At 31.5% G+C, this 13,911-nt stretch overlaps 1 protein-coding gene across 1 annotated transcript in view; it reads left to right on the top strand.

Moving 5' to 3' along the window:
• The first annotated feature begins 716 nt into the window (after positions 1 to 716).
• Positions 717 to 13,911, top strand: part of LOC139485364 (glycine receptor subunit alpha-2-like) — a 41,150-nt gene continuing 27,955 nt past the window's right edge. Inside the window, exon 1 of the mRNA XM_071269801.1 lies at positions 717 to 1,115. Within this exon, the coding sequence (XP_071125902.1) occupies positions 1,051 to 1,115 (65 nt within the window). The 5' untranslated portion in view covers positions 717 to 1,050. The remainder of the gene's footprint in view (positions 1,116 to 13,911) is intronic.

Raw genomic sequence — 13,911 nt, 5'->3', positions numbered from 1 at the left:
TTGCTATCGTATATAATTTCGGCACCATCGTATAGACTTTGTTATTCATCGTACTTCCTTCGGTAACTTTTTGGTATTTTAATGAGATCGTGACCAACTTCGTACGAACTTACATTTTTCGCATTCGGGTGTCCATCGTATATAAAAATCGGGACAGGGTGACGCGGGCATAAATAATTGCCATTACATACATTGTACATCTGGGAATGTGATACTAAACAAATACTGTCTTTTGTTTCGGTAAATATGTGGTTTAATTGAATTTAAAAAAAAAACTGATATTCACTTCGGACGTTAGCCTCAGTGAAAGATTGACCCTTTCCGGATCCTTGAATTCTTTTTTCGAATTTCGGGATGTAGGGATTTAAATTTATTTAAATTCGGGACCTCGGGATTTTGTTTTTTTAAGCCCGGGATTTCGGCATCTGGACCCTCTCACTCCGCCTCTTGAATATCAGTTTTTCAAAAGTCAATAAAACTACGTAATTACCTCATCAAAAGACAGCAATTGTATAATGTTGTTTATTCTTGTATAGAACAAATAATAAATAATATTATGCAACCAATTACAAGGCAGTGACAATTAATAATATGATATATTTTACATACATCCATGTAGGTATTATAGGACAAATTAAATAGGCGTTGTCGTTTTTGTTTTGTGCAGTACAAGATTCTATTTAGACAATGCACATACATACACACCCTTTTACCCTTTATTTAATTTTTACAATGCTATTAGTTGGCATCAATTATGTTATTACACGAATCGAAAATAAGCAGGGCACATATCACGTAGCTGTGTGTGTACTTTGATTTTTAGCCAGAGATGTAACTTCTATATACTTAGTTTGTTATATATAACAGCCAGAGTGACATAGCATCAACTTTTTGCTTAACTTAATGTTATTATTTTGTTATTGACGATCAATACTTAAATCGAGTGTGAGAACTATAATACACTACAATAGCGCATACAAACGGTCGATAATACTATTGATGTTATAAGTACGTCTCCTCGCAATTAACTACAATTACTGATTCAAGAGGATGGATATAAGTGTTATTATTGTTTTCTTTGTGTACTTAGTAAATGTAGAACCCAAACTATCAAGGTAAGTTACAATTAATATAATTATCCAATTATATTGTATTCGATACACGTATAAATAATATACAGTAAATGTAACAGATGCTATGAATATTTACATATATATCTGGAATGTTTCATCCATAATATAATTTACATTTCCTGTTCTTTGCGCTGAAGAAGCTATGTGTGTTATGTATGACAAAGTTTGACGTCGAATACTGAAAGCGAATTTCACATCTAATAACCAGAATACATATCTCACTTACAAATAAAGACATATAAGACTATAGCCTTGAAACTCATCATTATATCTATGATAGTAGCTGCTCAAAACATCATAATACCTTTAGCTCGTTTTCTTTATCCAGAAACAACTTGAGTCCTAGTATGTCGATGTAATACCTGTTATGGAGAAACCCAAAAATCTTATATGTTAAAACGAGACAGCAAATTTATGTGCAGTTAACGTATTCTTTGACCATTATTTACACGACCTTCCTTTCTAAAATTGACTATAAAAATTTATCTTCACCAAATTCATCAAGTCTATACGCTTTGAAAATTTTATTTTTTCTAATTTTTTGCTTGAAATATTTACGAGGAGATGTAAAATTAATTGTATGTAAATAAGTTTTTAAGTTCGTGTTATGTGAATGAAATACAACAACAATGTGTCCATAGTATGCCACATACCACAATGTATTCATTTATAAGTTTTTTAAAACATTGTGTCGCATTAATAAAAAAAAATTAACATGAAAAACTACAAACTAGAGCAGGGCAGATGGACAAACGAACAAACGAACGAACGGACGCACAGACCAGAAAAACATAATGCCCACAAATGGGACAGAAAAACTGTTGAGGTTGGTCTCTTAAATATAAAAGTAGACCATTTCTTATGATACCTTTAACGCAGTTTATAACAAGAATGTGTTCCCAGTACACGGATGCCCCACTCCCACTATCATTATCAATGTTAAGTGAACCGTGAAATTGGTGCCAGGACTTTAATTTGGCGTTTAAATTGATCATATCATAAGGTCACATATATACTAAGTTTCAGGTTGATTGGACTTCAACTTCATCAAAAACTACCGCGACCAAAAACTTAAACCTGAAGATGGACAGACAAACGGGCGAACGGACGGACGAACGGACGCACAGACCAGAAAGCATAATGCCCCTCTACTATCGTAGGTGGAGCATAAAAATAAGAAGCTGTTTTACACTACAACAGATTGTAACACTTCCACTCTATAGTCGATTTGACAATCCTACACTAGAACAGATTATACACGTACTATCCTAGAACGTTTTACTATGATAGTTTTATCTGAAAACAGATAATCTGGACAGTACTACCGTTGTGGACAGTTTTATCCTATATCCAATTCTGACAGATCTACTCCAAAAACAGATTTTGACAGTTAAAGCTAAAGACAGTTCTACTATGCAAAAAATTCTGACATGTCCATCCTAGGTAAAATCTTGGAAAAAAACTTATATCTTTTGTAGTACAAACTAAACTTATCACCTGTGCTCGCATCACAATATTTGGAAGGCCAAATCAGTAACGAGCATTGGAATCAAATAAAATGTAGGTATTGAACGTGTTCAAATAACCGACCGTGCAAGGGCTGTATAGCCAGTCAAGGTCGTTAAAAACTTCCATTTGTTGTTGTTCAAATAGTTATCCGATATATTAATTTGATTGTTCATAAATAATTCATATTTTATGTGCACTAAAGTAACACTAAATCCATTTGAGAAAAGAAAGACATCGCATGACTTTTGTCATTTGAAATGTAAATTATGCATGCATTTATTTCCATCGATCTTCAATCTTTTTCTCAATATAGAAGAGTAATAATGAATATTTTATTTATGCATGAGTCGTCATTTACCTAGATGCATGTCGTCATTGAGCTCAAAAACGAAGAAAGAACAATAGGAATATCGTCTTATATTAAATAATTAACAGGTTATAAGACAAAGAACGTAATCAAAATGTTTAAAGGTACATGTATAACCACCATTTTACATTTGTGATTTTGGGGTATCTATAGCTGACTAATCGGTACGGGCTTTGCTCATTATTGAAGACCGTATGGTGACCTATAGTTGTTAATGTCTGTGTTACTTGGTCTCTTGTTGAGATTTGTCCAATTGGTAATCATACCACATCGTCTTTTTTTATAAAAAAAAGAAAAAAAACAACTCAAAATCTCGATAAGAATGTAATTTAAAAAGTCACAAAAGTTACCATACTTCTGATTTTGGACGTCAGACTTCTGGCAGAATTATCTATAAACGATATGGCAAAAAATTATAATCCTAAAAAATAGCAATGATTCTAATGATCGTTCAACACAAAGATGCGGAAAATAAAAATGAACTTATAGCTGGTGCCGATATATTTGTTATCAACTCCCTGGGTGACGATGCATGCATTAGAAAAAAAGACGAGCAATGCATATATTTACCCAAATGGGAGCGATGTATTTATTTATCTCAATCAGTCACAAAAATAGTAAGGCTGATCTCACAGTTTTCCCTTCATAACGTTTCACCCTTCGGGAAATTAACTTTCTTTGGTATCAGAATCAATTATAAAATATTACTATTTTGATTTAACATTATATAGACAGTACTCGTAAACAATTGGTTGCATTTTATATATGACACTTTTTTTTTTTTTAAAAGAATGAAATTTGCCCTTTCTGTCATTTTTTTTTATTTATTGTTTTCACCATGATGATAACAACTCGTACAATGTTTGGAATCATACAAGTACAATGCATTCATAAGTTGAAGCATACTTATTTCATTTCTTTATATATAAAATTGGTTGACTATTTGAAAAACGTGTGAAGTATAAGGATGTCATACCAAAAAATCATAATTCAACATCACTTACCTACTAAGGTCAAGAAGAGTATAGCACCTTGATTTTTTATAGGCCCGTCAAAATTTTGACGGGACATATAATTATGTTATACAAATGTCCGGTGTCCGTCCGTTCGTCCGTCTGTCGCCTGCCTGTCTGTCCGGCGTAAACATGTTGCACCGTAACTTGAGAACGATTTATCCAAGTTTCATGAAACTTATCATAGTTGTTTCTTATGATGGTCAATTGATCTGTTTACTTTTTGGTGAAAATAAGATTAAAACTTTTTGAGTTACAGCACTTTGTAACTAAAATAGGAGTGTGTTTTTTTCACATGTCGCACCGAATATCAAAAACATTTTTTCGTTAAATTAATTAAATTAACCCTAAGATCTGTATACTTTTTGGTGATGATTCAAAATTTCATTTTTGAGTTATTGATTTTTTTTGTAAAAAACGGGGAGGGGTTTTTACATGTCGCGCCGTATCTCAAATTCGATTTATGATTATTGCTTTAAACTTTACACACTTCTTTTTTATATTAATCTAAAGATCTGTATACTTTTTGGTGATGATTCAAAATGTTATTAATCAGTTTTATGAAGTATATAAAACAGAATAATAAAGAAATACATGTTATAGAGATTAAGCAATTATTGTCCATTGTCCAGATAATCGGTTAAAACGGTCTGTGACACGTAGATACGAAGTCCATTATCGGATTAGTAGACACATACATTTTTAACCAAAAGATAATTGCGTGGGATTTTTTGAGTTCATAATGACAATTAAAAGATATAATAATTAGAGTCAGAAGTATCATAGTCCAAATAATTAAAATGCTATTTATCCGGTCAGCTTAATTTGTTCATTTCAATATAAATAAAAGATGTTTGAATGCAGCCTTCTATCAATGGAACAGCAACCAAACGACCCAAAAGTAAAATAAAGCTAGAGATCAGCATTTGCAATAAATATATTTATCGCTATTTTGTGCATTTTTCTTTTGATCTTTTTTGTGATAAATTTCATATCATGCTTCTAGCTTGAGATGGAAAAATTATCGCTAGAAACTAAGGAGACCACTTGGCGTTGCTAACGAAATTGACATTAAAATTGACAACGTCGTTATAGGTAAAATAGCGATAAAAAGATTATCATTGGTCATCTCAACTCGATTGCTTTTCTCACTTTCGCTGTTCCAGCTCAAGCGAGAAAATCAATCTCGTTGAGATGATCAACGATAATCTATAAGTATCTACAATGTATAATGGGCATGTCTCTACCTGTTCATGAATTATTTGCCACTGGACATTAATTTTATGTAACAAATAATTATTTAGTGGCCTTACATTTTTTTCATAAGCTAGTAAATTGTGTCCCCTGTTTTTGTATCAACAGCTGCTTCTAACATCGATGGGCCTGTATTATGAACTTTTTATAATTGAAATTGATTTATAAAGTCTAAAAGATGTAGGTCAGAGTATTTGGCTAGACGAGGCATAATACCATTTAGGTATAATAAACGCGTCAGAGCGACGCTATGTTTCAGTATCTCACATTGCCGCAATCTGAAAATTGCAGAGCGTATAAAATAATTAGTTTACATTAACAATATATAAATTATGACTTTTACCAATAAGCAAAACATTATAAAAGAAATAAATTGTGCACTGACTACCCTTGTGATAATTGCATTATTTTCTCCTTGATTTCATGATACAAAATATTATATTGAAAACCCTAAATTACTACAACTCTGACTGCAAAATGCATAATTGAAAAGATAATGATATAAATAGTTGCACAATCTTATTCTGGCACAATAATCGATTTAACTATATAGCTATGGAGTAAAAATATACAGAGAAAAAAAGTACATCAAATAATTAATTAAAGAGAAACAATAGTAGAAAATTACATGTTCATGTCTAGTTCATGATTTGAAAGAAAAATCTATTTCTTCATATATTGAATACCATCACGAATTGGTTAACCGTTATTGAATATCTTTGTCTAATGACCACGAATATGTTCCAACTGTCTTTCCCAAGAACCCGTCCTCTTTTCATGAGTGTGACTTCACCCAATGAGACGTAACGCCAATCGCGAATTGTTGTCTAACACGAGCTACAAAACAGATGCATAAGCATTTTCTTTCCCTTCCGGAGTACCTCAGAATTACACCAGTTTTAATGAGGTTCCTATTGCTTAGTCATTAAGGTTTCTAGGTAGTGTTTTGCGGACTTCATTTTGGATTAGTTTTGTGAGATGACTTTTTAGATTTTAATGAACGTAATGATGCATCTATAATGTATTACGGGTAAATTATAAAGTCAGGGCTTTTCGTTACCACAAATTACTTAAAGCTTTCACTTAATTTTTCCATAGATATAAAACTTTGGTTTTGAAATTTGGTTGTATAGGTAGAAAAATTATTTCAAATCCCATCATAGTTTGTGTGGAGATTTTGTTCACCGTGCCTGGAAATTTAGAAACGATATTGGTAAAGTAATCGATCCTTTAAAAAAACTTTTTCTAAAAGGTTACCAAATCAACACTGTCATTAGATCTTTAAATATTGTTTTTATTAGTATTAACAATGGTTTTGTGTTTAGTAAATTAAAAGCAAACTAAACATTATTTTTATGTACATAATTATGCACTCATGGATCTAATACAATCTGCCGACTCCTGTATCTGGGCATTGCACAAGGTCGTGTTTTTCTTTGACTGTATATGACGTCTTTGCACTTAATCTATTTAATGTTGGGTGTGTACTTATCAATAATAAAGTCTTGGATGCACCATCTAATAGTCTTTGCTATTGGCTTTGAAATAGCTGTCCGTATTTATAATTTTATCAATCTGCTGGATAAGGATGTACACCTCTGAGGAGCCAAATTTTTTTAGAATTAAACTTTTTTTCTTAACCCGATTTATTGGTTAATATGACTGGATTGGTGAAGAAAAAATCATATTGTGGTGCACTTCTTTTTTTGCTACAACCCTTTAAAAATACCCAATTTGTGAAAAAATCACAGTTCCACATTTAAACTTTAAATTGTTTCATACTTTCAATAAAGATGATGTGGACCAATCTGTAATAAGAAAGTGTCGTCATATGTTGATGCCTTTTTGTGTCAAATTTACTTTGAGGTCAATTTTGAAAATTCGTGATTTTTTAAAATTTTTAGAACAAAATGCATATTATGTATTTCAACTTTTTTGTTTTAAATGATTATAATAATATATCTTAGAAATTTAATTAGACAACAATGATATGGAATGTACATGATTCTTGTAAAATCATATTTACTACTTGTATCATATGTTTTTGAAATAATTCTGGAACTAGATTTGAACGAGACCGAAACGTCAGAAGAATACATCCTTAAGGATGTACACCTCTGAGGAGCCAAACATTTCTAGAATTAAACTTTTTCTCTTATTCTGATTTTTGGATTTATAAGACTCTAAAAAATAATTGGCAAGGAAAAAATCATATGGAAGTGCACTTTGTTTTGTTGCTACGACCCTTTGAAAATACCCAATTTTGATGATTCCCCCATTTTACATTAATTTTTGTGTATTTTGGCTATTATCGTAAAAAATTCATAGTTCAACAATTAAACTTTTTTTCATACTTTCAATAAAGATGAAATTGACCAATCTGAATAAATTTAACTAAAAAAAAATAGGTAGGTTTTGTTATAAGAAAGTTTTATCATATTTTGATGTTTTCTTTTGTCAAATTTGCCATGCTGTCAATTTTGTCAATTTGTGATTTTTCTCAATTTTAAGAACAAAACGCATATTATTTCAACTTTTCCATTATAAATGATTGAAAAAACATGTATCTTAGAAAATTGAAAAGACAAAAATGATATGGGATGTACAAGATTCTTTTAAAATAAATTTTTGTACCCATCACCTATTTTCTCAAAATAATGGCTAAAAAGACTGACTTGATTGGTCGTAAAATTTGAAAACGGTATTACACAAAAACCATGTATTGTAAATCCACAATTCTTGACAGAGTTATGTTTTATTATGATATTTTAAAAATTCATTGATATTTTCGACTTGTACCACATGTTTTGGAAATTAATTCCAGAACAACATTTCATCGAGACTGAAACGTCAGAAGAATACATTCATAAGGTGGTTCGGGAGTCTCCTCTAACTTGGATTTTGAACTTGCAGAGATCATTACATGTAGGTCTTGATTTTTGACGAAATGATAGATAACTCCGATAAAGTAAATTTTATAATAGAAAGTGTTGTGAATTTACCTTTTTCAATACAAAGAAAGAAAACTGACCCCATTTTTTCATATTTTTTTTATCTGAAAGGTTGTTTTAAGTTTGAATTATCTTCTCACATTTTATCGTAAACCTTAACCTCCTTTAAGTTGTCTTTTTATCACACAAAATTGGATTTTCCATGAAAAATTCATTCATTTTTGACAATGTTTCACAACCTGTACCGTGAAAAAAAGTCCTGTGACTCATACTTTTTATTATATTTTGAAAAACTCATAATTAAACATTCAATTTGCGATTTAATAAAAGAAAATCATCGATTTTAAATATGATTTTAATCCCTTTTCAATTAATCGGTGTTACACTACTGTCCCAGATTTAGGGGAGGGTGGTGGGTCGCACGAAAATGTTTAACCCGCAACGTCTTCTATGTGTGTGTCTGTCCCAAATCAGGAGTCTGTTATTCAGTGGTTGTCGTTTGTTGCTGAGTTACATAATTGTTTTTCGTTCATTTTTTTAAAACATTAATTAGGCCGTTAATGTATCTACATTTAATTGTTTTACATATGGGATTTCGGCGCCTTTAAAAGCTGACTATACATTATGGGATTTTTCATTGTTGCAGGTCGTATGGTGTCCTTTATAGCTATTACTTTCTGTGTTGTTTAGTCTCTTTCGGAAGTTGACTCATTGGCAATCATACCATACATGTTTTTATCTTCTTTTTATATTGTCAGTTTCTTTTCGACTGATAAATTTTTAAAGCCTCCTTGATGTTTTTCTTTTATTCATATGGATATACTGAATTTCTTCGACTCTGGTCAATTCCATTTGACTTTGACATTTGACTTTTTTATTTCTATTTTGACGTTATGCGAGTTAATGAATTCGTAACAAGTGCAAATTGTTCATGTAGTGCCTATTATCGAACAATTCCTCCTGGAAAAAAAGTTGACCCAGTTCCAATATCGTGACTACTGAACAGTTATGTCACACATACCAATCTATCAATGTAATTGTACAATTAGTGATGGAATAATTAATACATGTACACTAAAGACACTGAATCCGAAAAAAATAAAAACAAAATCGAACAATTACCAATTGAAGAAAACCACATGCGTGTAAGGTATCTGAAAGAGCCAACATATCAGTTTCAGTAAGGAGACATTATTTGTGCATATGGGTATTTGCGTATGTAATTTGATAATATTTGGAGGTGCGTATAAATGTCAGATATTCATCTATTATTTTTATTATGGAATGACAGATATATAGTCTTTAACTGATTTGTGGATGTTTTGTCGTTATTTTGTTTGTAATTGGGTACTTTTCTTTATGTTTTTGTTTGGTGAGATTAATTTTATTTACTGAAAAGGATTTATGTGTCTTGTGAGTATTTTGTTTAAATTTTAAAGTCCTATAGCTTAATATTTTACAAGCTATTTTCACAGATTTTATATTCGCATGTTTGCTGAATAGGAGAGAGTTGTTAAACCTCTTCGTAATTTGCGTCTGTTCCAAGTCAGAAGCCTGTTGCCTTTGTTTATCTTGATTGATTTCTAATTTAAGTTCTCTTGTATGTTTTTGGGTGATGATTTTCTCACTGCATTGAATATCCATTTGTGACCTTTGGCTGTTTTCTGCTCTTTGGTCGGGTGGGTTTCTCTTTGACACATCACCACTTGCGTTAACAATTTTACTTTAACTTTAAACTTATGGTACTGCCGACCTCTCACATGTGTTTAATAAAATCTGTTTAGATAAAGATAATAGATGGTCAAGGATAAAATAAGTTCATAAGTGACAGAATGACAGAATAACAGTGTAGACAGCACGCATGTATTAACGTATTGTTTAGCGTTCTTCTCAAATGAAAAAAAATAAAAATAGTTAAGACTCTAATTGTACAATAATAGGTTTGTAAGAAAAATGAAGAATTGAATGTTTAAAGCTATATTTTTTCCAAAATTAATTTGATCCTTCCCGAAAGGTTAGATGATTCTGACTAATTTATATTAATAAAATCTATTGAACAACAGTTTTGTATATGTTGTATACCAGATAAAGTAGTCGATGTTAAACTGTATTATATCCCATATTATTTTATTTGTTGTGAATATTTACATATTTCATATTTTACAAAATTAAGAATACTCTTTTTTATACACGACTTAGATATATTTTATATTCCAAACATCCAAAGCACCTATTATCTAGTACTCTTTAGATTAATTTCACTGAGAAACAAACTCCCCAACTGTATATAGTTATTGATGACTACTGTTATATGAACATTGCTTAGTTAAATACCGAAATCACAGCCACCTATGTAAAAGTCAAATTAGAATTGATTGATGATGTAATTGTGTGCATTATTGTTGTGATGGCTATAATAAATATGTCGGGACGATAGATGTTATGTATTACATAATTCATCTTGTGTTTTTCCTTCTCGTTCTAGCTGAAAAGTAGAGTCTGAATGATTTTATATTTGAAAATGAATGCATATTTGTTCTCATCCAAGTTTTACAGAAGCATTTTATAAGCCGCACAAAGGTGACCATGGTAACCTGGCTTAAAAGTTGTTTAAATAGTTAATTCTCTAGTCTTAGTCTCTAAATTAAAATAGTATACATGGAACTGCACACAAATGTAGTTTTCGAGTAAATTATGTCTGTAACACTAAAAGGAAAAACTAACGTCATCGAAATTAGAGAGTTCTTTTAAATAAGACAAAATCGTATCCCACGTTAAAAATCTAATATTCAAACTATAATAAGACCGTATGCATATTTAGTTCACTATGTGTGATTTTTAATTTAAATTGTGTGCATTTTGTTATCCGTACTGGCTTCTTGGTTAAATGTTACCTGAAACACAGTTGAAACCAGTTAACACAGACGGCTTAAATTCATATTGGACCGGAGATATATAGAGGATAATACATGGCAAAATCCGTATCATATGTCGTATCATCCCGAGACACCAATATCAGCCCAAGGGTCTTTATGCCATGTTTTATACGCTTTATCATATATTTCGATAGGAGAGTATTATATTATATGAACTGTTTTCTGAGCCATAACACTAAGTTACCTTCAGTTCTACTTTTGTCTAGTTTCAAAAGCCTTAAAAGAACTGCTAACTTATCCGAAGCTCCTGGTTACCTTATAATTTGTGTGCTGTTGTTTTACAAATTAGGGTAGGGGTGTGATCAAAGGTTTACTATAAAGGGTAAGGGTGTGATAGAGGGTATGCGATAAAGGGTATGCCATAAAGGATGCGCGTCAAAGGTGCGCGATATGGATTAACCAGCTGGCTATTTATCAAATATGCAAATCTACTGTATTTACTACTTAACATATGATCAACTATGGAGGAAAACAAGAATAAATTTAGAAATATTTCATTCTGTTATACTAGTATCGTAGAGTAATTTCATCTTGATCTGTCTGTAAAAATATTTTTGTAATTGATTAAGATGAGGTCGTGTAAAATCATATGTTTTTCAAATCTGAAATTATTTCTAGACTTGACGTTCTTTTATTCGTTTTTAATGTAAGACTCTCATAAACAAATTATATGTATTCCATCTTCATCATTAGGACACAGTTATAGTTGAGTTAATGTAGCATATGTTTAATATACACTGACGTTCGTCAATTCAAACGGAAATTTAACCATACAGAGTTATGGTATTGCATCAGATTGCTGTCCAACTTTGGCATGCATTAATGAATTTACAGCCATGCACTTGAGAAAAGCATATCGTTATAATGGTTTCAGACGTCGAAGGCATCACACAACCCTTTGTTTTGCTTTTATGTTTATTTATTGACAGTTTATAATGGACTATCAAATGACGCCATATGTGATTATAAACAACTCAAATGAGACTTTGTCAAGTCGAGTTTAAAAGTTACGCAATATACAACAGTACTTTAAGTCTTTTTGTACCAGGGGAGCACTTATTATTCCATTGAACTTCCAACACACATAGGGTTTAATGTGATAAAAGAATGATGTCGACAAGCATAACAAAACACGAAATATCGAGTCAAGTCTGGATTATAGATTTCATTGACAGAAGTCACTGTGTTTGAACACTACATTAATTCATAGACTTTATACGTTTACTGACAGAAGAGAAAACACAAGATATCACGTGTTGTTCCTATTATTTTGATGGGGTCTCGATTGCCGAATGGTCTTATTAGTATACATCACGTTAAAATCTCATGTTTTGATTTGCTGATACGAGGCTGTTAGTTTACTCTATCACATGGCTGAGAGGGTTACATGTTTTTAATGTTAACGTATCGTTTAGACCAATCAAAAATCGGTAGTTTAAAGGACAGTGAATTAACCTTACATCAAGTAATTAAAACCAATGCTAAAGTAAGTTCTACGTTTTGGCTCAGATTTTATTATTTGTCTGTCAAAAAATACCAAAAAAAACCTCCAAACTTTTTTTTCTAATACCCGTAACGTTGTTTTGTATGTGACGTCATAGAAAATACTTTTAAAATAAAATGTATCTGTAAAAGACTATAATGATAGGACATTCAGAACAATAAATTGAATAACACATAGCTGAGAACGTGATGGAGCAGATTGGTACCCCTTGAAAAACACATTGTCAACCTTGGCTTCTTGGGGTAACAATCTGCTCTATCACCTTCTCCGCTGTGTGCTGTGGCTTTGCCGAGGTTGACAATGTTTTCTTTGGGTAACAATCTGCTCTATCAACCTCTCTGCTATGTGTTATTTATATAATGTTGCATGATTAGCATGTCATCTCTGAACATGACACGAAGCAAACACGTTCGGTTTTAATCTTAATTACCAAGATTTGACAGTTTGTCCGCCAAAGGTATTCGGTTCTCTCTTGACACTCCGGTTGCATCAACTAAAATAAGCTGGATACCAATAGAGATAATAGTTACGCGAAAAACCAACAGCCAACCGGTATCTTGAACGTTCGTGGGTTTGGCATTTAGGTTAATGACCGCTTCTGTAGTCATTTTTTTACGAGTTTTTTTAACTTCAATTGTTTCAAAACTACAGATGAAATGAATAATAGAGATAAACCATTTTGTACATTTACAAAGAGGAAACTTGATTCAAAGTATTAGTATTAATTGTTTCATTACATTACATAGAAAAAGAGTACTTTGTGGCAAATAAACCAATATTTCTATAGAAAATCGACAGCATTTAATACAGAGATTTTTGTTGTAACATTTAAAATATATATTACTCACTTGCTTTTCTATGATGTGCTAGTGTGTGTATATTTTACAAACAATTCCAAGCAACCTGTAAATTCCCAAATACCTGGTGCTGAGTCACTAAAGTCCAGCGCACCCTAAAAGGTGTACTTGATTTGGTCCATATTTTAATTTGTTTTAAGCAATAGCTACATTCATAAACTCGTTAAAAGGAAATCAGTGCTAGCACTGCATGCAATAAACTTATATATACCAGTCCTGAAATAGCCAAATATGAAACTACAAATATAAATGATGTGGATTTTCTCTAACATTTTCATATGATCAGCATTGAATCAACACAAGGGTACATAATCCTTAAACACTAGATACATGTATATGTTAGAGTTCCTCGAACACTTTCGATTGTTTGACTGTCCGTTTTCGATA

This window comes from Mytilus edulis, chromosome 8, assembly GCF_963676685.1.
Source record: "Mytilus edulis chromosome 8, xbMytEdul2.2, whole genome shotgun sequence".
Classification (NCBI taxonomy): domain Eukaryota; kingdom Metazoa; phylum Mollusca; class Bivalvia; order Mytilida; family Mytilidae; genus Mytilus; species Mytilus edulis.
The sequence above is the reverse complement of the archived record's forward strand: the minus strand, read 5'-3'. Positions and strand labels throughout refer to the sequence as shown.